The sequence below is a fragment of the Miniopterus natalensis genome, chromosome 21 (genome assembly GCF_054644295.1).
Source record: "Miniopterus natalensis isolate mMinNat1 chromosome 21, mMinNat1.hap1, whole genome shotgun sequence".
Lineage (NCBI taxonomy): Eukaryota > Metazoa > Chordata > Mammalia > Chiroptera > Miniopteridae > Miniopterus > Miniopterus natalensis.
In genome coordinates, this window is record NC_142101.1 from 7,734,390 (window position 1) to 7,757,874 (window position 23,485).

Here is a 23,485-nt window from a genome sequence, read left to right on the forward strand (position 1 = left end):
CAGGAAAAAAGTGTTACCACATAAGCTGTTGTCAAGCAGTCTGTATTTGCTGTGATTATTTTATCTCCTTTCAACCATTGAAAATCAGCTTCTAGTCACCCGCTTCTGAAAGTGCTGTTCATGAGGCTACCAATGACTTCTGGACTGTTAATTCTTAAGTTTGTTTTTTTATTATAAAAGTCATAGTAGTAATAATAATAATTATAGGTAACATGCATAGTTGCTTACTAAAGTCACGCACTATTCTAAGAACTTATCCATGAAGCAACAATTCTATTTTAAAACATATCTTTTAAAAAGGAGCAATTCTCACAACAAACCTGTGAAAGCTATGAAGTAGTTTTTCTCACTGCCCCATTTAACTATGGGGAGACCAAGGCACAGAGAAATGAAATAACTCACTAGAGGTTCCACAGCCATTCATTCATTGCCATTATAAAAAAGTGCAATGACTATTATTATTTCTTTTGAATTTAATCATTGAACCCTGGCCTCTGTTTAGTTAGCTCCTGGACCTCTCTACAGCGCGACACCTTCTCAAGTGCCTCCTCCTGTCCCGGCCTCCCACCACCCTGAAATTCTCCTACTTTGGTTTTTAATTCAAGACTCGTAGCAGTAAAAAATCTAGCTCATTTCTCTAATCCAGGGTTCCCAACCTGGGGGAAAATTTCCCCCCAAAACTACACCTATGTCTTCTTTCTTCCCACTCCCTTTAATATGTTAACATCTCCAAACCTCTTCTTCATTCCTCACATGTATTGAGTACTCTAACTTATCAACTGGTTTAAAATACTAATTTGCTATGCTTCGAATCTTGTCCTGGTCTCTTCCCCTATCTGAGCTCCTCACATACATATTTAGTTACAAACTTCACACTCGGCCTTTCCAAAACTGAACTCAGTTCTCCTTTGCACAATCCTACCACCTGATTATTTTCCTGAAATCGTAATCAACAACTACATGGCATTTGTATCATTCTAGACCCCTCCTCCCCAACCCCTTAACCTTTTGCAAATCCAGTCCACCCAATCCTATGAATGTGGCCTTTAAGAACATATCACAGTACATTGATGTAAATACCACAGCAGCCTCCTCACTCGTCTCCTTGCCTGTTTTGCCCCCTCCATGCTGCTAGGTACTCTTTTGAACACAATTCTGACCAAATTGTTCCTAAAATACTTAAATGACTTCCCAACTCTTTCCGAATAAGACCTGAACCACTTCTGGTGTCATCTGAGAACCCACCATGCCTCATGGTCCACTGAACAGCGAGTGATTTGTATTCGCCCAACACAGTTCATTATTGACATACTTCTGGGCCTTTGCACAGCCTCATCTCTCTGGCTGGAATGCCCTGTTTCTTTGTCATCCTTGCTGTAGGCGTTACTCTTTGGTGAACACTCTCCTTGAGTTCCCTGGATTGGATTACTCTGCCTTACTCATTAGGCCTTCTTTACCTACTATGTATATCTACTGTGGTGTGCATCCCATAACACTGTAATGGTCTGCATGTCTGTCTTCCCACTACGGTGCAATTATCTTGAGGACAGGAGAGTTTGTGTTCTCCTTGTATTTCCAACATTGAGCCATGTTTGGAATGTGCATATTTCATCAATAAAAAATGTTTTGGTAATAGAAAAGAAATAAAGAATGTTAAACTGAGACCAGGATTAGGCATAACAAGAGTATAAATAGAAGCAAAAAGCACTCATGAGTTTTTATAAAAGAGTAGCATATAAAATATGCAAACTTGAACATTTTAGTGCCCACATATATAAATACAGAGAATATATGAGAGAAAAATGTTACTGCTGGAGTTCTGGTGTAAAACTGCAGTCATAACATATCACATACTCTTGTTTTTAAGGCTGGGGAACCTCAAATTTCACATTTCTCATTAATAAAGTAATATAGAGTTATACAGACTCAGACTTCGTAGAATGCAACAAACTACCATTATAAGCTACATATTTATAGGGATAAAAGGGATCTTAGAGACTTCCCATTTAGTGATCCTGGGGGTGGGAAGAGAAAGGATCAGAATCAGCTGGGGATATCTATGTATTGATCTACCTACTGACCTATCTATTTATCTATATATAGAAAGAGGGGAGAGGAAGGGTGAAAGGCAGTGAAGGGGAGAGGGAGTCCTCAGACAAGAACCCATAAAAGAGAAGAGTAGGCATGCATATTTTGAAAAGCATGCCAAATATCTACAATCTTTCCATTGTTCTCTGTTACCTGCAGGATAAAGTCCACACTTCTTAGCACAGGACCCCAGCCCTGCCCCGCATTCCCCTTTTCCCAAGAGTCCACCTATACAAAGACCTGTAGCTGCCTAAACAAGCTGTGATATCTCATGGCTCCCCACATCTTAGTTCAAGTTGCTACCTCTAAGAATAACTCATTGTCCAATATCTGAGCACCTATTACATGCTTGGCATTGTGGTACATGGGGTTAGAGTGCTGATGAAGACAGACTTGGGGTCTCTTTTATGAGTAACCAGGTGCATGGTGGTACCAGTTAGGAGACAGGGCATTTATAAATGGCGCTCCCCTGCTGTTCATCTGGATAAACTTAGCCGTCAACCACAGTTCCCATTCACCTCCTCTGTGTATCATTTTCCAAGTCTTGCCTAAACTAGACTGAACTGGTCTTCTCCTTTGAGTTTTTACTGAACCTTCAATACATTTTCATGACAGCATCTGAAATAGTCATTAAACTTATATTTGGTGTCTCCCATACAAGACTGTGAACTTCTTGTCTGGGTAGGTTATGTGTCTTACACATTTTTGTATTCCCAGTTCCTTGTGAGAACTCCATCATTGTAGAAAGAAAAGATAAATGACTGAGTGAAGCCACTTTTAAACCCTGTTGATGACAACAAACTTCTGCCCATCTGGTCCTAACCTAATGCCTAACCCAGTGGGTTTTAATACAGGTTGCACGTTAAAATAACCTGGGACACTTAAAAAATACTGATGCCCAGGCCTGCCTCGAGATTCTTGATGAATTTGGTCTGTGAATGGTACCTGGTCATCAGAATTATTTTTCAAAGTACTCCAAGTGATTCCTACACACAAGTTGATTATGCTGGAGAAGTATTTACCATCATAAAATAAATATATTTACACAGCTACTCACCCAGGAGCACAATACAGAGGAGCCCACGTAGGAAGACTTGGGTGAAGTCTTTTCCTCCCACTGTTTGTTGTCCCAGTCTTAATTACCTCATACAGGCCTCTCCTCATTCATAGCTAAACAGGCTCTCCCTGTTCTTCTCTTTCCAGTACTATGGAGGATACATCCACCCACCAGACAATGCCTAAGAGTCCACAACGTACCAGGTACTGTCCTATAGGCTGAGAATACAGCATTAATAGACAGACAGAGGATATGCACTGAGGGAGCTTACATTCCCTAAGGAAAGACAGACAACAAAGAAACAAGGTGGTTCACTTGGGGATCCACCACCAGTGGCATGCTGGCAAATGCCTGACTATGGGAGAGCCCTGATTTATAGCATTTGCCAGTTTCTGTGGTTCATATGTATACTCCCACCACGGCAGATTTCAAGCTGTACAACCAGACTGAACACGGAGATGGGGCAAGATGTGCAAAGGCCACCATTATATAGGCTTTCCACCTAACATTTATTTCCAATAAATAGACATATATAACCTCAAAAGCATAGATAGTAAAAGTTAGTAAAATAATTAGGAAGTGCTGAGTTTGAGTATATATTACTTTTACTTTTAACAGAATCTATTTAATTATAAAGTTATATCTTAATCTTTAACTTTTTTTAATCTTCACCTGAGGATATGTTTATTGATTGTTAGAGAGAAGAAGGGGAGCAGGGGGAGATCGATCAATTGCCTCCCGTAAGTGTCCTGACAGGGGATCTAACCCTCAACTCAGGCATGCACCCTGACCAGGAATCAAACCCACAACCCTTCTGGTGCATGGGACGATGCTCCAACCCACTGACCCACCTGGCCAGGGCTCAAATTTAATTTTTAATAATGGCTGTGTTTTAACAATAGGCTCACAAACTTCATGAACGTTTAACTGATCAGCTTTGACAGTAAGTACAAGACGAGTGTAGCCAACACTGGAAAGAGAATACTGCAGCGACAATGAGGCAGAGAAACTAATGAGAGTGAGTGAGTGGAGCGCTACTTTAGACTGAATGGCTGGGTAAGCCGTCTCTGGGGAGGTGATGTTTGTGCTGGGACCTCAACAATAAAAAGAGCCAGCAAGGCTGGGGAAACAGCATGCTGCACAGAGGGGACCACGAACACTCTGAGGAGAGAACATGTGAGAAACACAGAGCCAGTGTGGCTGAAGCCCAGTGAACAAGATCAGTTAACTCAGAGGCAGCACTCGCCCGATTATAGCGTCTTGCAGCATGTTGTACAGAGTCAAGATTTTCATTCAGACTATAACAGGAAGCCGTAGTTTGGCTGAGGGGTACACCAGCGACTACTCACTCCAGCCTTCTTCCCATCCTGTGGTCTCACTGAAAGATTTCAAGCAGACCAGTGGCTTCAGATACAACCTACTTGCTGATGACTGCCAAATCTACCTATATGGACCAGACCTTCCTCATTTGCTCTGCTACCATACTTCTAACTCTATTTGAGTGTCTTCCAAGCCCCTTGTGATGTATCTGGTCCACAACATAATAATCCACAAGTTAAAAATCATTAACTTTGCCTCTCACATCTCAAACTAAGCACAACCCCAATCATTACCCTGACTGAACCTGCTTCTCCCCAGCGTTTCCTATCTGGGAAAGGCATCACCATCCGCCCAGTTGCTAAATCCCAGAAGCCAGGAGTCGACTTCAGACTGCCTCCTTTTCCTTAGTCACCACTCAGCTGCTCTAAATGCCCCACAACTCCCTTCTCCCCAGACTCACTGCCAATGCCTACTTCAGGCTGTCTTCCCTTCCCTGGACTACTGCAAAGGTGTCCTGATCCATCTCCAGGATCATGGCATCAAATTTCCTCCCCAGCCAGGCTCTCTTTCTACAGTCTCTACTTAAGTAAAGTAAGAGAGGTTATTCGTACAGATAATCATGCCAGAAAGCAAGCAGTTCTCTTAGACCTTCAATGTACAAATGTGATCATCCTTAAATGGTGCCCTATAAAGTTAAGATTTTATCCTTAAGGGTGAGTAAACCTGATATATAAAATTCCTTTAGGAAATATAATCTGCCTACTTCCTTAGTTTCGTTTCTCATGTCCCCTCTATTCTACCTTTACCTAAATACTTGGTTCCCCCAAACATGCAAGGGAGTAGTTTTCTTCCATCAGCAGTCTTCCTCTCCCTCATCTCCTATTTACATCTCAAAAGCTCAGCTCAGGTGTTACACCCTCTCCTGGAGTCCCCAAACAGGTCGGGTGCTCCTTCTCAGTACTCCCACAATATACTGTGCATGCTTCAGCCACTGCCCTTACTCAACTTCATGGAATTATTTCTTTACTTTTCTGACTTCCTATGAAGTCCTTAAAGGCAAGGGCTGGATCTTTAACTTCTATATCTCGGACATTGAGAATAATGACTTAAGGACACTTTAGGTACCCACTGCTGCAATGTTTGTTGCAATCAGCAGTATCTTAAGTATCTCAAATACCACTCTCAGATTAGACAGAGCCTTGCACAATCACGGTGTGGCTGAAGAAACAAGGAAAGCCTGAAATACTGAGATAAAGTTCAGGTTATTACGAGAGTAAAACTGTGTAGTCACAAGAAGTGCGCAGCGTCAGGTGAGAGCAAGCTCCTGTACAACTGCCTTAGTCTTTCACATGAAAAGCTAACACAGGTCTCAGCAGAAAAGAGCCACTGGCGAATGGGGGAGTAAAATGTCCACTCTTTCCTTCCATACACGTATAGAAAACTGTACTCAGTTCACAAACCAGGTCGGGGCTGAAAAAGCAGCCTATGGCACGCCAGAGCCACACAGCACCCCTCTTTCCTACACTCTTTGCATACTCCCTTTGGAGTAGCGGCGTTAGAGGTAAAAATATTTCCACCACAGAGCTGCTGGATGAGAAGGAAGCCACGGGGAGAGAGGTTCAAGTGATAAGCCTTAGAGAAGCAGATAGACAGTTAACAGCATTTAGGAGCTCCTAGCCCTGGCAGGTGTGCGCAGTGGTTAGAGCCAATCTCCCCCCCCCCCCCCCCCCCCAGCTCTCTAAAATTATCCTCGGGTGAAGATGAACAACAACAGAAAAGGAGCTCCAGGATGCCACAAAATGTAAATTTCCTCGCGTTCCAAAGAATACCGGTGTCCCAATTTGAAGGTAGGCGCATACACACATTCTCTTTTGAAACCTTTTTTTTTTTTTTTAAATCGTCCCCTTTCCCTGTATTGACTTTCCCACACAAATTAACGTTAATGTTTAAGTCAGAAAGTCACACTAACTGCTAGGACGTGCGCGGTTACATACCTTTAAATGCATTCTTTGATTTCCTCTTAAAGTAGATAAAAATTAATGTAGTTTAAAAAAAAAAAAAAATCAGTTACCCCAGGATTGTGCGATCCTGAGAGCTACGAGGATTGAAAATTGTGAGTGACCAAGAAAACGTTTGGCTGGCATAAAAAAAACAAAAAAACCCCAAAACGGGTTAAGATCAGAGAGCGAGGGGAGGCGGCGGGGGGAGAAGAGGCAAGTTGGAGAGAGGCTGGGAGGATTAGCTGTCTCCCAAAATGACCTGGGGGGGGAATACAATGACAGATAGAGGACAAAGACAGGCAATAAAAGTTTCCAGAAGTTCAAGTCTTCCTAGATTAAAGAGAGACTGAAGCCGTTAAGGGCTCTCTGCCCACAGAGGAGCCAAACACTTTCCTGCCGGGAACGCGGTCGGCCCGAGAGACGGCCCGTCCCGCCCTCGCGGACACGGAGCCTCCGGTTCCCGCGCCCGGGGCCGGGCCGGCGGGAGCTTCCCGAGGCCCTGCGCCCAGGGGACGGAAAGAGAAGGGACGAGTGGAAAGGAAGCGGAGGAACCACCGCCGCCCGAAACTTGAACAAGCTCACGCTCGGTGACACAGGGATGCAGCGTTGCCTTGGAAACCGAGCCGGCCGCCCAGCCCCTCCTCGGGGAAGTCGAGACCCGCGGTCCCGGGCACGGGGTCGCGGCCGGGAGGGAGACGGGACACGGAGGAGGGAGGGTCCTCTCTCGGGCCCGCCCCGGGCCTCGCTTCCCTGGGCGCCTACCGAGTAAAGGAGCACGACGGAGCCGGGACTGGCGGAGCTGACGGAAAGCCAGGACTTAGATGAACTGGAAGAATCCATGGTGCGGCTGCCGTCCCGGGCGGGGCCTGGGATGCTTCGCTAGGCGGAGGTGGTGTGGCGGCTGGGGGCGGTTCTTCCGCGCGGGGCGGCCCGACCTCGCCGAGGGCGGTGGCACCCTCCGCGACCGCTCTTCGGGACCCCGGGCGCCGCCATCTTGGCCGGGACGGAAGCCGCGCGGGGTCCTGCGGCGCGCGCAGCCGGCGGAACCCGGAAGCGAGGGCGCCGCGCCGCATCCCGCGGGCCGGCGGGCGGGCTCCGGGGGTCCCGCGGGGCCGACCCCACGATGGCGCTGGAGCCGGGGCCCGGGCCGTCGTCGCCGCCCTCCTGTCAGCTGCTGGACGCCGTGCTGCAGAACCTCTACGACTTCGGTGAGTGGGGCCCCGAGTCCACGTGGAGAGCGGACGGGGGAGCCGAGGGTCTGCCGTGCGCACCGACCCGGCCGGGCCTCTGCCTTCTGGCTCAAGGTTCTGTGGAGCCGGCCCCCCTCAGCTCGACCGCCCTGCAGCGGTACCAGGTTCAGCACACACCTTCTCCGCCTGTCACCTTTCTCCCGCCCCCTCGGTCGAGTTATTCTTCAGGAATCACACCTCCCGACTCTCCCTTAGCGTGGCGACCGGCCGAGCGGCGGGTCGGAAGCACCGAGGCTTAACCGGGGCGATGCGCGCGGCCCTTGGGCTTTCGAAATTGCCCGCGTTTCACTCTGCCGGACCTCTGGGCAGCCCCCACCCCCACTTCCCGTACCCAGCTGACCCTCGTACGTTAGTGCCACCTCGTCCTGTTGGAGCCTCATCCTTCAGCGCGTCCCCTCCCCAAGGGCTTCAGAGGGTCGCTTTTCACAGCCTTTTCGTCCATAAGTTGGCGGAAGGGAGAGGGAGGGAGGGAGAGAGAAACATCCATGATGAGAGTCGTTGATCGGCTGCCTCCCGCACGCCCCCTGCTGGGGGTGGAGCCGCAACCCGGGCCTGTGCCCTGACCGCGAATCGAACACCGATCTGCTAAGATCGTAGGTTGATGCTCCACCGCTGAGCCACACCGGCTTGTCAGAACCTTCAGGTGAGTGGGCAGAGTTGGAACAGGTGAAACAAAGAGGAGCTTTAGTAGCAAATGAAGGCATTCAAGTGAAGGCAGTTGTTTTAGGTTCATCTTAATTCGTAACGGAAAGAAGATAGGGAAACAATAATGCCCACCTGTAACCCTAGGAAATGTTAAAAACAAAAAACACACTGGCTGTCATTTTTAGTACAAAGCAGACATTTTTTAGTACAAAGTGTGAGCCAACTAGGATTACCAGTCTGGGACTATTGCCATGATGACACTTTTAGTAAGGACCAAGGTGAAGGCTTAAAATAACCATGTTAAGGAGAGTCAAAGACATAAATATAGTTACCTAGGAAAAGATACCGCGCATTTTGGATTCTGTAAATTGTGCAAATAAAACTCTCTTTGAAGGAAAACAAGCTTTTCTCTATGTGTAGATCAGGGTGTTTCTAGCTGTGGCACGTGTATACATGCATTTTCGTGATTTGATATGGGCGGTAGCTAAAACCAAAAATATTTTTCCTTCTTGTGTTTGAGCAAACAGGAGAGGCAGAAGATGAAGCAGAACAGAAAAGGGTCAGAAGGAAAAGGGAAAACAAGAAGAGAGATGTGAGGACACCGGAGGTGTTGGGGGCGGAGTCTGCTCCCCCACCTGGCTCTCTCGCACGAGGCCAGAGGAAGAGTGCCTCGAGCTTCTTCTCGGAGCTCAGAGAAGAGCTGCAGTGTGGCCCTGCTGTGACCCTCACTGGTGCCTCTGCAGGACCCCAAGTCCCTCCTGCTGCAGCACCTCCCTCCCCCCTGGATAAGAGGGAGCCAGTAGAAGTGGTGGAATTCCACAGCAGAAATAAGAAGAGAAAACAGAAGCTGGATCAAGACGAGAACACAAAGGTAATGAGTTGGTTAGTTTATATGTATAGGGTGAAAACCCTGATATTGTAGAATTAGGTGGATATCTTTGTAAGACTATGTCAGGGATCCCCAAGACCATACCCTCAGGCTTGAGGATTTGCTGAAAGCACTCACAGGACTCAGGACTCAGCATATTATATCATAAGTTATAGTTATGACTTATAGCAAAAGGATACAGAGTAGAATTGGCAAAGGGAAAAGGTACTGGGGGCAAAGCCTGGATTAAACCAGATGCAATGTCCAGGGGTCCCCTCCCGTGGAGCTGCTTAATTTCCCCAGCAGTGATGTGTGACTGCACATGGGAAGTGCTGCCAAGTTGGAAGGCTCACCCCAGCCTGGGTGTCCAGACTGTTTATTGAGGGTCAGTCATGTGGGCATATAGACTGACCTTAATTATTTAAGTTCTAGACCCTCAGAGGAAAAGCTGGTATTCACCATAAATCACATTGTTAGTACAATAGTCCCCCCTTATTTGTGGTTTCTCTTTCTGTGGTTTCAGTTTACCATGGTCAGCCTCGGTTTGAAAATATTAAATGGAAAATTCCAGAAATAAATGATACGTAATTTTTAAATTTCATGCCATTCCGAGGAGCGGGATGAAATCTCACCCTGTGTGGGACTTTCCTGCCCAGGACATGAATCATTCCTTTGTCCAGTGTATCCATCCACCCAGTATGTGTTCCCTGCCTGTCAGTTGCTTAGTAGCTGTCTTGGTTATCAGAGAGAAAGAGAGCACATTCACATAACCTTTTATTATAGTGTATTGTTCTAATTGTTCTATCTTATTGTTAGTCTTTTTACTGTGCCTAATTTACAAATTAAACTTCATCGTAGGTATGTTTGTATAGGAAAAAGCATAGTATACATAGGGTTCCGTACTATCTGCAGTTTCAGGCATATACTGGGGGACTTGGAATGTATTCCCTGTGGATAAGTGGGGATGACTGCAGGAAACTATCTGGGCAAATTTGGTACAGCGTGGGTCAGGGTTTCAGGTGTGAAGAAACACTTATCAGATGGGACAGTCTAATTGTTCCATCCCCAGGAGCAGGCCAAGGGCCAATGTTGAAAACAGGACTTTCTTGGGAGTATGCAGGGATTGATAAACTCAAGTCTGCTGAGTTAACACTTTCCTCGTCACAAGCCCTCTGCTTAATGGTGCTCAGAGAAAACTCAGTCATTCAACAACTGTTTTTGGCCACTCTTCTAGTCACTGGACTATAACATTGGACAAAGTAGACAAAACTTCTTGCTCTGAAGGAACTTACATTCTGATGAAAAGCAGTTTGATTTTACTGAGCAGCAATTTCTCAGACTGAATTTGTAAGTCTCACTCAAAGTTCAGTACATGAAAGAGATGTGGTTGTTCATCCAGACTTTTTTCACAAGGATATCATAATGGTTTTGTTAAGTTCATTGCTAAAATCCAGATACTCCATTTTTGTAGCATTCCCCATGCCCTTTACACTCCCCAGATAGTTCTGGAGGCCAGAAGTTCAAAATCAAGGTGTTGGCTGGGACGTAATCCCTTCCAAAAGGGAGAATTATTCTTGGCTTCTTCCAGCTTCTGGTGGCTCCAGGCATTCTTGGCTGGAGGACACTTAGAAGGACACTTTTCATTGGGTTTGGGGCCCATCCTAAATCGAGGATGGATCTCATCATGAGATCCTTAATTATACTACAAAACCCTTTTTCCAAATAAGGTCACATTTACAGGTTCCAGGGATTAGAACATATCTTTTTGGAGGCCAAAAGTCGTCCCATTACAAAGATAATTTAGGCTCTGTTGTCCTTTCTGAATGTATGAACACATGCTGGTGCCCAGTGTTTACTACATCTTTATGGTTTAAAAAACCACCTGTGCTCAGGCCGGTGTGGCTCAGTTGGTTGGAGCGTCATCCTGTACAGCAAAAGGACATGGGTTTGATCCCTGGTCAGGGCACATTCAGGAGGCAAATGCTTGATGTTTCTCTGTCACGTTGATGTCTGTCTGTCTCCCTTCCTCTCACTAAAATCAATAAAAAAACCCAAAAACACCTGTGTAATCTTTTCTACAGTTCTGGTAGCACTTCATGTCAAGCTCAGCAGCATCTCCTCAAAGATTATTACTTCATTCTGTAATCACATCTACCTTTATTTTAGGATTTTAGGTCAGCTTTCTAACTCTTACACCCCAGATACTGAGGCACTATGTACTGTTACAGGCAGACCAAGAAGAAATGGATTCCCTTGGCCCTTAGGCCAGCCAGAGCCCCCAAGCTGGCCACCCAGGGGAGGTTACAGTGATTAGCCTTACCCCAGTGAACCATCCAAATGTTATGTTTTCTGTGTGTACCACTGCTTTGCCATATAATTCTGCATTTGGAGAATTTAACTTTGCTTCCTCAAGGTCTGGGTCTTCAATTTCCTCTTACACTCACTCATGTTTCCCTTTCTGGAGTGGAAAGTGTTCTTAATAGAAAGGACAAAAAGTTGGCATTGAGTGAATCTGCATTTCCTTGTTTCTTAATGATGGAACGTCTACAGGAGACTATTGAATTGTCTTTTTCTTCCTACTCCAGATGGGCCCCTTTTCAGTGTGGTTGGCTTTTCTCAGGAACCTCAACCCATTCTACATTTTGGACTTCCTGACATTAATGAAATTTTTCCATTGTCCTTGGTGCTCTGTCCTTTCCTTCTTTTTAAAATTTAAACTTTGAAAAGGTGAATGTGTCTGGCTAAGGAGACAATATGGACACAGTAAAAAATGTATGCACATGAAAAGGCTTTAGAATGTTTTGTTGCAACATGTAAATAAATGCAAATGAGTGTAATGCTAGTTATTATGTCATATCCTGGGCATAGGGAATGCCAGGTAGATAGTTGGGGCTCATTAGGATACATAATTATATGCTAAGAGTTTGTACAACATGGTAGAACACAGTTGTGCCCCAGCTCTCTAAAAGCTTATAAGTTATTGTAGGACAGTCCAAACAGAGATGGAATCAGCAAAAGTTTATTATAAACTAATGATAGCCTCCATTGATCAATCAGACTTGGCTGGTTATCTTTGAAGACTACTTGAGGACAGAAGGGATATTGGCCAGTTGGGCAGCAATACAGCTGGCTCTGCCCGGACCCAGGAAATGACTTTTTCCCAGAACTAAGGCTTGTACCATAAATACTGTTGTTAAACTGTATTGTGTATTGAAACAGGTTTTCGTGGGGTGATGCGGTAATTTAAATATGTATTTGGTCTTTGTCCCCATTCTGGCACAGGACTCCTACTACCCTTGACTTCCTAAGAGATGAGAGTGGTAAAGGTGTCTTTTATGTTAATGAGGTGACCTTTGGGAAGCATCTAAGGATGGCAGCTGGTTGCCTGAAGAACCAACCTTGTTGGTTGGAATTTTCAGTCCCACTCCCCTGGCTTCCAGGGAAAGGAGAGGGGCTGGAGATTGAGTTCAGTCACCAGTGGCCAATGCTTTAATCATTCATGCATTTGTAATGAAACCTCCATAGATTCCCAAAAGGACAGGGTTGGAGAGCCTCCTGGTGGGTGAACATGTGGTGGTGCTGGGAGGGAGGTACAATGGAAGAGGGCAGAGAAGCGCTGCTCCCTTTCCTCGTGTCTTGCTTGTACTTCTCTCCCATCTGGCTGTTCTGAGTTTCATTCCACAAATTATTGAGTGCCTACTATCTGCCAGACCCAGGAGGTCAGCAGTTAACTGCTACAGTCCTTTGCCCTCAGGGAATATATCATTTACTGGTGGAGTCAGGCAAACCCCAGGAAAGTGAATAATATAATTAAACGGTTATAAGCCCTCTGAACGAAAGACGTAGGGTCCTGGGAATAACAGGCAGAAGCTTCTTTAGGTAGGTTCTCTGAGGAGGTGACATAAGGCTAACTGCTCTGTTAAAGGCTGCTTGTCAAAGGAGCCAGAAAAGCAGTTCGAGAAAAGAGTAGGCTGTGTTGCAAGTACCCTGAGGTGTGGAAAGGCCTGCGGGGCCCAGAAGCTGGAAGACTCGGAGTAGGATGAAGGGGAGGGTAATGGGAGCTGGCCAGCCCTTGCCAGTTCTCGCAGGCGATGGTGAGGCCCTCAGGTTTTAGTTTAAAGTACTTGAGATGCCACCAAAAAAGTTTAAGCAAGGGCATGAGGTGATTTATGTTTTAAAAAGATCACTGTAGCCCCTCCGTAGTAAATAGACTGCAGGTCAGCTCTTAACAAGAGACATGAGGGGCCTGAGTTAGGACTTCACTGCAGGGGTCCAGGTACAGTGGAGTGGCATGGGCTTGGGGTGAACCCATTCTCAAATGAATATTGCCAGTGAGTAAATTCTAGTGCTCTTCGGGAAGTGTCACTTATAGCTTAAAATGAAACAAGTGGAGATCAGACTTGAAGACTCCCTAAGCAGACAAAACCTTTTTAGACCTGCAAGCAAAGTTTAACTTAGCCCATTTTGCAAGACAAGTGAGACTAACTTGACCTGGGTTACTTCGTGCTTTTGGCTCCAAAAGTCAAGCAAAACTTACATGTCCCCCAAATTAATATGAAATAACCATTAACCAATCCTCTTTCATTTAAGAAAATTCTAATATTGTCACCAGTCACTGAAAAATAAATTCACTGCCTCCATGCTCTATATGCTGCTTTAGAACTTGCACCTCTGAGTGTCATTCTGTGTTAGTTTGAGTGCTCCCGAGTTGCAAACAGTCTTTTTGTTGTGTGCATAATACACTTTTACTACTTACCACTTCAGAGACTCACTGGTTTTACTTCTGTTTTGATATACTTTTGATATATCTTACTGCGTGTGGGACAGTAAGGCTGTATGAGTCAGGCTAGGCTAGGCCGTGGTTCTATAACAAATAGTCCCTACATCTCAGGAGTTTAAAAGCAGAAGTTAACTTTTATTTCCTCGTGTTACATGTCCGTGGAATTGGCAGGGGCAGAGTGTTCTGCTCCATACCATCCTCACCTAGGATCATGGGGGCTCCACCTCTGGAAGGTCCTTAGTTGTTTGGTGAGGAAGGGGAGTTGACAAATGGCTCTTAAAGGTTCCATATGGAAGGGACATACTTCCCCTGTTCACATTTCTTTGGCCAAAGAAAGCCATGTAGCCCTGTCTGACTTCAGGGGGGCAGTGACACCCGGTTCTATGTGCCTAGGAACAGAAGAGGACCCAGTGTTGTCCGTAGGTGGGAATCACAGCCTCCCACCACAGTGAGCATGAGGAGGAAGAAAATGAAACCTCCAGTTGTTTCTACATCAGGGAATGCGTTGTGAGTAATGTACCGAAGTGGTTTTAAAGCTACGAGTAAAAATTAACGTTTGATAGTATTGAGGTTGTCCTAATAGACTCAGCATCATGAAATAATTAGCAAGAATTTTTTCCCAAATGTTTGCTTTTATTATAAACTCTCTCAGAAGCACATCAACACTACAAAGCTATGAGGTTGCTGGTGAAATGTTAACGAGGACTTGGGAACCCCAAGATGTCTATCCATGTCTGGCCAGACCTGCTACTCAGGTCTACCCTTGATCTGCACAGCCCCTCAGCCCAGATGTCCTCACAGCCAGGTGAGCTGCAGGGCAAGGACTGGGTATTCCGGGGGCCAGTGTCAAGGGAAGCAGGGACATCAGAGGCTTTGCCTATCCTCTGTGGGCCAGTTTCTCCCCAGGACCCACGGATTTCAGCCTCACAGTAACCGGCACATAATTGGCCAAGAATTTTATTTCAGTGCGTGGGTCCTCTTTAGATCGTTGCATTGTAATGCTGACCTTCTAATAACAGACCAGCCAGGGGCAGCTGTGACGTCTCCATAGTGCTAGAAATCTGATGTTCCTGAAAGAAATTTTCAACTCAGAAGTTTATTAGCTGTTGCTTCATGCGAAGGCAGAAAAGAGAAGAAGACCTTTTCAAACATTTAGAAAAGGAGATAAATGTTTCTTGGGATTTTGGAGATCTGTGGATAGTATACTTATTTTTAATTGAATTTATTGGGGTGAAATTGGTTAATAAAATTATGTAGGTTTCAGGTGTACAATACCATAATACATCAACTGTATGTTCACTACCCCAAGTCAAATCTCCTTCCTATACTTTTTTCCCCCCTTCCTGTACTTTTTAAAAAATATATAAATTTGTATTTGAGGATTTGGTTATGATGATCCTGGAATCATTAGGATTTAATCCATTTGTTCTTCACAAGTACTGTTTATCATATTAGTTAGATTAGATGCACATGCCATTGGAAAAGATATCCTAACTTCAAAGTAAATATGGAATATTTTCCAGTCATGGGGGAGGAAATAAGACTTTCTGGGGTGGATAAATGGAAGTGCTCCACACAGCATCCTCTGCGCTCTGGCCATGGTCTCACGGCATTTGATTCTGTGATTGTCTGAAGAAAATTGTAAGCATAATAAAAGCATGGTAACATGGAAGATGCATTTATGAGGTTGACAGCACAGAGCTAGGCCATGTACCTAGAGCATGGCAGTCACCCTCTGTGATGGGATCCAGTTAGCCCAGCACCCAGGCCCATCCAGGGCCAGTGTCCAGGTGACAGCAGGCGAGCAGTGCTGTGAAGGGTACTGGGAGCCTGTTGATTCCTTGTTGGTGGGTTAGTTGATGATGAGAGCATCGGTCAAGTCTTCCCGTTACCAATCCTCTGCTGCACACTTATGATACTTTATCCTGTGTCATTGTAGTAACCCCCAGAGGTTAGTACAGGGGTCCTCATGGAGACAGGAGCCATCATTGGTGGAAACATTCAGTGAGTGACCCACACGCCCACCACATGGTGGGGGACAAACAGGATAAGCTGAAGTACAACTCCAGTTTGGGGAAGGAGAAACTAGAAGCCTATGGACTGCAGTGCACAGGCCACCGCTCAGCGTGGTGGAAGATGGGACACGCGCCGCTCTGCCCCAGCATAGCCCCCGCCCTGCGGGGCAGGACTGGCAGGACCGCCTTTCCAGACGCTGCCCAGCCTCTGCCGCCTGCTTCCTGTCTGTCCACATTGGGGGTGCGATTTAGTCGGGGCCTCTGTTGTTGGCCAATACAGATTGACAGTAATTTCTGGTCAATTCTGGTCTCTCTCACCATCTTTTCTTTTCTCTTAATTTCTCATCAGTTCTTTAATCCTTGAGACCTTAAAATTTTTTTCTCCATTTTTCTTCCATTAGTTAATTAGGATTTTGTGCAACATGCTTGTATTATTGTTTGGTATTTAGGTATCTGGGCCAGTTTCAAGGCTTTTTAAAACATGGCCACTCACTTGTTGATAGATACAGTAAAGATGTAGTAACAGATGATCTTAATAAGAATTTTTTTTCCTTTTCAGACCAAAACTAGTATCCTTGAGAAAGATGTGAATATACAAGAATTTAACTTAGAAAAGGTATGTGTTTTGAAATTGTTAATTTTCGCACCTTTGTACTACCAAAAAAAAGATGACTTATGTTAACATGTCCAAGGTTTGGGGAAATGGTTAAACACATCACTACACTCCCTTGCTTGAATATCATGCATTCATTTGAAACATGGTAGTTTATGACTGCAATACCAATGCTACAGTGGTGAGTAGGAAAAGCAGGGAAACTGTGTTCTGTGGTTGTAACTAGGTTTTAAAATTGCATAAGAAAAAAGACAGGAGCAGGTAATTCAACGGCTAAGAGTAGGTATTGGTGACTTTTTCTCTTCTTTCTACATTATCTTTTAAAGAAAAAACACAGGTCTGTGTTTAAAGCTGTGATAAATGATTTCTAAGTGTGAGTAGGTATGTTTGGAGAGGTACTTTTAAGTTGGAATTACTGCCTTTGTGGGTAGCATCTTGTTGTAGAATGTCCTGAAGTGCTGCAGGCTCTGCATTTACTTCTCCTATCACTAATTCCTGCAGAGAGACTGCTTTGCTTCAACTGTCCTAATTAAACACAGGAACAGTGTCGCAAGATGCTGGTCACATTGTAGGAGACCTCACGCAGCTCCTTAAACCGTCATAGCAGTCTTGCTGGCTGCAGGTCGTGAGAATACACACGGGTATTTGACACACAGCACATTGTATCTGAAACGCATCACTGCTGAGCGTGTATTCTGTGGAGTTTTTAGAATGCACTTGGGTCTGATTCTGTTTGTGTCTCCAGGCTCGGCTGGAGGTGCACCGGTTTGGGATCACGGGTTATGGAAAAGGAAAGGAAAGAGTCCTGGAGCGGGAACGCGCGGTTATGCTGGGTGCGCAGGTAAGGGGCTGATTAGCCTCCTGTCACCAGACGGGACATGGCAAGCCAGGGCAAGGGAAACTGGAAGATTTGTGCAAAATAAAGATTGATGCCATGTGCCCCTTTTCTTTCATTTCAGCCTCCCAAAAAGAGTTATGTGAATTACAAGGTTTTGCAGGAGCAGATCAAAGAAAAAAAGGCAGCAAAGGAAGAAGAAAAGAGAATGGTGGGTGTGATGGCCTTTTCTTCACTAAAACTAGAGCAGAAAGATGGTTGCAGCTTGTCACAATGGCATGCTTGGAAAGGTCTAGAGTTAAGTGGTCCGGATCTCTCCACTTATTCAGGTCTGCAGCCTTTATTTATAGGAATGGTTGGCTTGAAGTAACAAACTGTTCAGATAATGTCAGCTACTTTGACTGTTTTCCTATGCTCATTCCTTTCTTTGGTATTTCATGTTGTACAGTGCACAAGGGCTTATGAGACACTATAGGGGGATGGATATTGTACTACCTTTCATCTGAAATGGGAGGTTGGGCATTTCTGTTGTCAGTCTTCTCTGGAATGGTCTTTCACATTCTTGAAAGGGTTTTAGGATGAAACTCTGAGTCTGTTATTTTAATATGTTGACTCAAAAAATATTAAAATAAATAGTGTCTCATGGCTTTTGATCATAGACCTCTTGTCTTTTTTCGAGTCTCCATGTCCATTACTGATACATATATTATTTTAAATTCTGAAATCAGGCCCAGGACACAGATATTTTCAAGAAAAAGAAGAGGAAAGGGCAGGAAGACAGGTGAGTGACACCATTCGATACTAGGGCGGAATGGTACAGATAAACCTATTGATTAGTTCTGAAAATAAGCCTGTCAGAGTGCTTCACAGTCTCTCCTGTGTCCTAATCAACCCCTTTAAGGGGAAGACAGAACTGAATTGGGAACCTTCTCCAGTCTCCCATTTTCAAAGACCAGAAACTACAGGTGGAAAAGTTGAGATTGACATTTCCAACAAAGACTTCTGTCCCCTGCTGATATAGCATGGTCTGCGTCTAGAGCACCTGTCCTTTGACACTGCACGAGGCAGAGCATTGAATATTGATTTTGTTGCTTATGGGTGTTTCTTAGCTTTTGTTCTAGTGCCTTTTCTTCCCCCCTCGAGTTACTATTTCAAAACTGACCCCTTTTATCGTAACCTGTTTCTTGGACTCTGTGAGTTTGCATATGCCATCAGCTGGTCATGTGTCCTGCCCGTGTCTGTCTATTGAGGGCGCACTGGATGCCAGGCACATAGGCGTCTTAGGTGTTGGGGATACCGCCATGAGCACACTGAGGGCATCCCTACCCTCGAGAACCTTACATTGTAGTGAGGGAAACACACCAAAGCATATAAACAGATAAGTACAGGGTGTCGGGCTGGCATGCTCTGTGAGAAAAAATCACGGGGAGGACCGGGAGGGATGTCATTCCAAGGAGGTAACATCCAGGCTGAGACCCGAGTGAAGAGGAGGGGGCCTCCTGGAAAGACTATGTAGAAGAAACCAGTGCAGAGGCCCTGAGGCAGGAAGGCAGTTGGCTGTTTCAGGGACCACAGGGCTGTGCCTGGGAGGGGCGAGGCTTTGCAGGAGCGGACCATGGTGGTCTGGTTAGTGGTGCTGCGATCCTTCTTTATAAGCTTAACTCATACTTTTCTCTCACTTTAAATCTAGGAAATCCAAAAAGAAGAAATCAGCTCCCAGTATTTTGTCAAGTGGACGGGTTGGACAGGTTGGAAAATTCAAAAATGGGACATTGATTCTGAGTCAAGTTGATATCAAGAAAATCAATTCTTCCCGAGTGGCTAAATGAAGTGCTCTGTGAACTAAAGAGAGGACTGGGAAAGGGCCATTGCACTGGGACAGGACCCGTGCAGGACTTCTGGACTCTTCTTATTTCCTATTTCATAGGCGGCTTTTTCAGGGGAAAATCAAACAAATGATAAAGCTTCTGGTTGCTGAAGTGTCTGATGGCCCATGTTGAGCCAACCACGCGTCATGTGAGTGTCAAGTAAAATTATTGAAAAGATGCTTAATTTTCTCAGCACAGGTCACTCAAGTTTCACTTTCACTGGTGTTTTGTGCATTTCTTCGTAATAAGGTTTTTCATAAATTTACTGATTCATAAGGGCTAATAATTAACTTTGAATTGCCATTTAATTTTCTAAAAATGATTTAATGCTACTGTGTCATGCAAGAACTAAAAATGTGATGATCTGTCAGTTATTTTGTGGGAAAAGGAGCTTCAGTGTTCAGTTTCAAGTATATAAATCTTCCTAAGAAGTTATGTAAATAAAATACAGCTTCTGTGTATATGTGGCTGTGACTATTAAACAGCAGCAGACGAGTTTGGCTCATATCCTAGTACCTGCATGTAAGCGAGTGCTGCCTCCAAAGTGACCCCCCTGGGTGGCTAAACATAAATGTTTTAATGATCTCACCCTTGCTGAAAGTGTTTCAAAGCTTATGGCACATTTTTAAAAGTCCTCAATGCTGGAAATCCATTTTGGCTTTTTTTTTTTTGCCAAAAAATTTAGACCCAAACCTAGTAAATAATGACATGTTGGTCAAGACGGAGGGTAGAAACGCTGGCTTTTCTGTGTGAGCCTGAGCTGACTCCAAGGTGCTGCCAGCTTAGCTCGGAGATGTTTTGAATTGGGGCAAAATTGGGATTAATGTTTTGCTACCCAGGTTTATTTTGAAAGGCAGTATTCATTAGGGTATATTTTGGCAGTTTTTTTAAGACTTAAAAAGGTGTAGAAGATCCCAAACACGACAAAGCACTGGGAATATTCTCAGGAGCTGGAAATGAGTAGGTGAAGTAGGTGGTGAACTCCCTCGTTTTTGCCATTGGAGTAGGTGGTGGACTCCCTCGTTTTTCAGCAGAGGACCAGGGGATGAAGGTGCCCGCCTTGCCCTGGCCTGCAGCGAGCCATGCGCCTCAGACCACTGAGCAAGCCAAGTATAAATAACTCACCTGGTTATGGCTTCACCTTTTAACTGACTGAGTAAAGATTTAAAGACCACAGGTGTTCTGGAAACACTCTGAGGTTTAGGGGCTAAAAGAAAGCAACGTGTACTTTGATGATAAAGTTTCAAACCAAGCTTTCTGTTTCCCCACTGATAAAGTTTCCTTCAGCAAGGTGAGCAGAGAGAAGGGCAAGGAAAACAGTCAACAAAGGAAGGTGGTCGTGCCCTGGCCAGAGTGGCTCAGTGGATAGAGCATCAGCCCACGCACTGAGGGGTCACTGGTTCGATTCCTGATCAAAGGCGGCACATACCTGGGTTGCAGGCTCGATCCCCAGCCCCCATCGGGGCACATGCAGGAGGCAACCAATTGATGTTCTCTCATCGACGTTTATCAGTGGAAACCTTGGGTGAAGATTAACTAAAAAAAAAAGATGGTTATGACTAAGATTCTGGCAATAGCCAGAGGGAAGAGACCTGCTTCAGAGCGGTGGAAAGTGTTTCCTCACTGTCCTCATCACGCCTTTCCCCTTGGCAGGGGCTTCTTCCCAGTCATGGACACACCTGCGTGGGTCAGTCCGTGCCCCACACAGCAGTACCGCCTGCTGTTACTCCCAGTGACCCTCAGGGAGCTTGTGATGCCCGTCCCCATGGACCTGGACAGCTTGCTTCCCGAAGAGAGAAACGGCACACAGTACATGTCCCACTGAACCAAGGGTGTGGCCTGGGCATGAAGAGCCACCACCTTGCAGGGGTGATTGACCTTGACCATCAAGAGGAGGTAGGGCTGCTGTCACCCAGTGGGGCAGGGATGAATATGTGCCCAGGAGGCCCGCTCAGGCCCCTCTGGCTGCTCCCCCTGTCCTGTTTTGATGGTAAAGAGATGATTGCAGCAGCCTGGACTGAGAAGGGCCTGGGGAGCTGAGGCTTGGACCCCCCCCCCCCCCCCCCCCCCCCCCGCCGTGAGAGTCCGAATCACGATGGACAGAGGCACCAGGGGTCCAAAATGAACAGGAGAGGGGGCAGTGAGTGTCTGTGTCGGCTCCATCCCAGCTAGTTCCCCCCACTGAAATTCTGGAAGAGCTGCTCCCCAACCCCAGTGAAGGCAGGTCTGTGGCATGGGGGGCACTGTAGTGGACGCTGTGATGTCCCCTCAGGTCCCCTTTCAGGAATACGGACTTACTCTGGGCCACTGAAAGTGTCAAAGCCATAGCCCTCAGCCACTAGCCCTCTTTAGGGACCACCTCAGCCCTTGCTGGGATGGCCCGGTCAATGAATGACCGATGTGAGGGCATTGAAGGCCAGTCCTCACATCTCTGGACAGCTCCAGAGCCTGGAGGCCTTCGCTTGGTCTGCGTCGCAGCCTGATGTCTCCCTTGGCCCAATTCTGCTTCCTCCTCTGTGTCCACACCAATAGCACCTGCTAACAAACTTCCTGCTCTCTGACCTCAGAGCCTGCAACTGTCCCGCCCGCTAAGCAGTGATCTGCAGGGAACTGTTGGGGGGCCTGCGGATGGCTGCTCCTGAGGATCATAATTTGAGGAAGGAAACGGACAGTTTGCGGTCAGGCGTGCAGGCTTGTCTATGTGGTTGAGGGGACTGGTTAGGCTCCTGATGCTCCCGGGTAAGTTAGGATGTTAACCCCAAATCTCAGTTTCCACTGATAACCCATGGTCAATTTTTATTCATGAATTTATCTTTGCCATATGTTAACTGTTAGCAACTTATAGCCTTCTAGCCTTTTTACCTCTTGCACAAATGAATTCTATGAGCTCCTGCTGTTTGAGATAGTACTTCATAATTTTGGGTCATGTGTAATCCCTTCAAATTTCCTGGCATGTACCACACAACCACATTGACCCTGGCACCTGAACACACAGGCCCTCTGGGCCAGGGGTGGGGATGAGGGGAAGGAGGGTTCTGGAGCCTCTGCTCTGTCCGGTCGGTGGTCAGGGCCAGTTTGGAAAGGGCAGCCCTGCATCCAGCAGTCATTACAGACCCACGCCTTGTCTTTTAGTTGTTGGCAGTGTCAAAAGAATTTATTTCAAATCTGCTTGAGACTGTGGTAAAACTCAGGTTTTCCAAAAGGCAATACACAAAGTTCAACCAACCCCCAAAGACCAGAAAACACAGTGTTTGCAATCCAAAAAATACAAAGGCTGTGGATACCAATACAAAAATTAGAAAAAACACTCCCTCTGCCCCCTCCGTGCTTCCAGTGGGACACGAACACCAAAGGGACCAAGGGCTGCCACCAAACACCAACAACTAGTGACAAAGTGGATGCAATGGGGGAGGCGGGGAGGGAGAAAACGGGTAAAGAAAGGCAGGAAAATGGAAGTTCTGTTGACAGCCAAAACAAGGACACGAAGCTTTTCATTACTTTTTAAATTCCTTTGCCAACGTTAAACAAACATCTCTCATGCTTAATACAACAGTTTAGTGTGAAAGCGGCAATTCTGCATCATGCATTTAACACTTTCTGCTCTGCTCACTGCACTTGCTCTTGGTGCTGGGGACGTCTGGGCTGGGGGTGGCCCCCAGGAGTGGGAGGTGGGGAGGCCTTCCCCAGGCAGGACTCCCCAGGGAGCACCGGCCATGTTCCTGCTAGCACGGCTGCAAGCCGTCACTATTCCAAACCTGAAGCTTGTGGACTCTCAGCCTTCCTGAGCACCTGGCCTGGTAAGCGGGCCTCACCTCGCTGCCCAGGAGCCTCCGGGTCGTCCCAGGACTAGTACCCTTTGAAAGAGTCCCAGGGCTTCCAGATGAGTCTCCCCTGCAGGTCTCAACTCCCTCCTTGTGACTGAAATCCACGTCATTCATTGAAAAAGCTGGGGACCCACCTGAATGACAGTGCAGGTGAAGTCCCAGGGCTATGCTGAGCACCAGCCCCCTTCATCTTTGAGCCCCGTCAGCCTTCTAGGCTGCATGCAGGTGCACCTCACCTCACACTGAGACACCGGTTTCCAACTGTTCTCTTTGCCGAGATCTTTGGAAACAAAGATACACGATGGGTGGCGACTCCTTAGGT

The 23,485-nt window shown here is 46.1% G+C and overlaps 2 protein-coding genes across 3 annotated transcripts in view; one reads left to right on the forward strand and one right to left on the reverse strand.

Annotated features, from left to right (window-relative positions):
* The window catches only part of GNPAT (glyceronephosphate O-acyltransferase), a 28,128-nt gene extending 20,790 nt beyond the window's left edge, over window positions 1-7,338 (reverse strand). Inside the window, exon 1 of the mRNA XM_016196012.2 lies at window positions 7,228-7,338. Within this exon, the coding sequence (XP_016051498.2) occupies window positions 7,228-7,305 (78 nt within the window). The 5' untranslated portion in view covers window positions 7,306-7,338. The remainder of the gene's footprint in view (window positions 1-7,227) is intronic.
* A 217-nt stretch (window positions 7,339-7,555) lies between these two features.
* FSAF1 (40S small subunit processome assembly factor 1) lies at window positions 7,556-19,834 on the forward strand. Of its 2 annotated transcripts, none has more exons than XM_016196050.2 (7): window positions 7,556-7,673; window positions 8,888-9,231; window positions 16,583-16,639; window positions 17,382-17,477; window positions 17,596-17,682; window positions 18,200-18,252; window positions 19,162-19,834. In XM_016196050.2, exons 1-7 carry the CDS (start codon window positions 7,589-7,591, stop codon window positions 19,298-19,300), a joined length of 861 nt encoding a protein of 286 aa, XP_016051536.2. In that variant the 5' UTR covers window positions 7,556-7,588; the 3' UTR covers window positions 19,301-19,834. The 2 variants fall into 2 exon arrangements, with proteins under 2 accessions (XP_016051536.2, XP_087685082.1); XM_087828956.1 differs by having other exon boundaries at window positions 7,568-7,673; window positions 8,858-9,231.
* The last annotated feature ends 3,651 nt before the right edge of the window (window positions 19,835-23,485 follow it).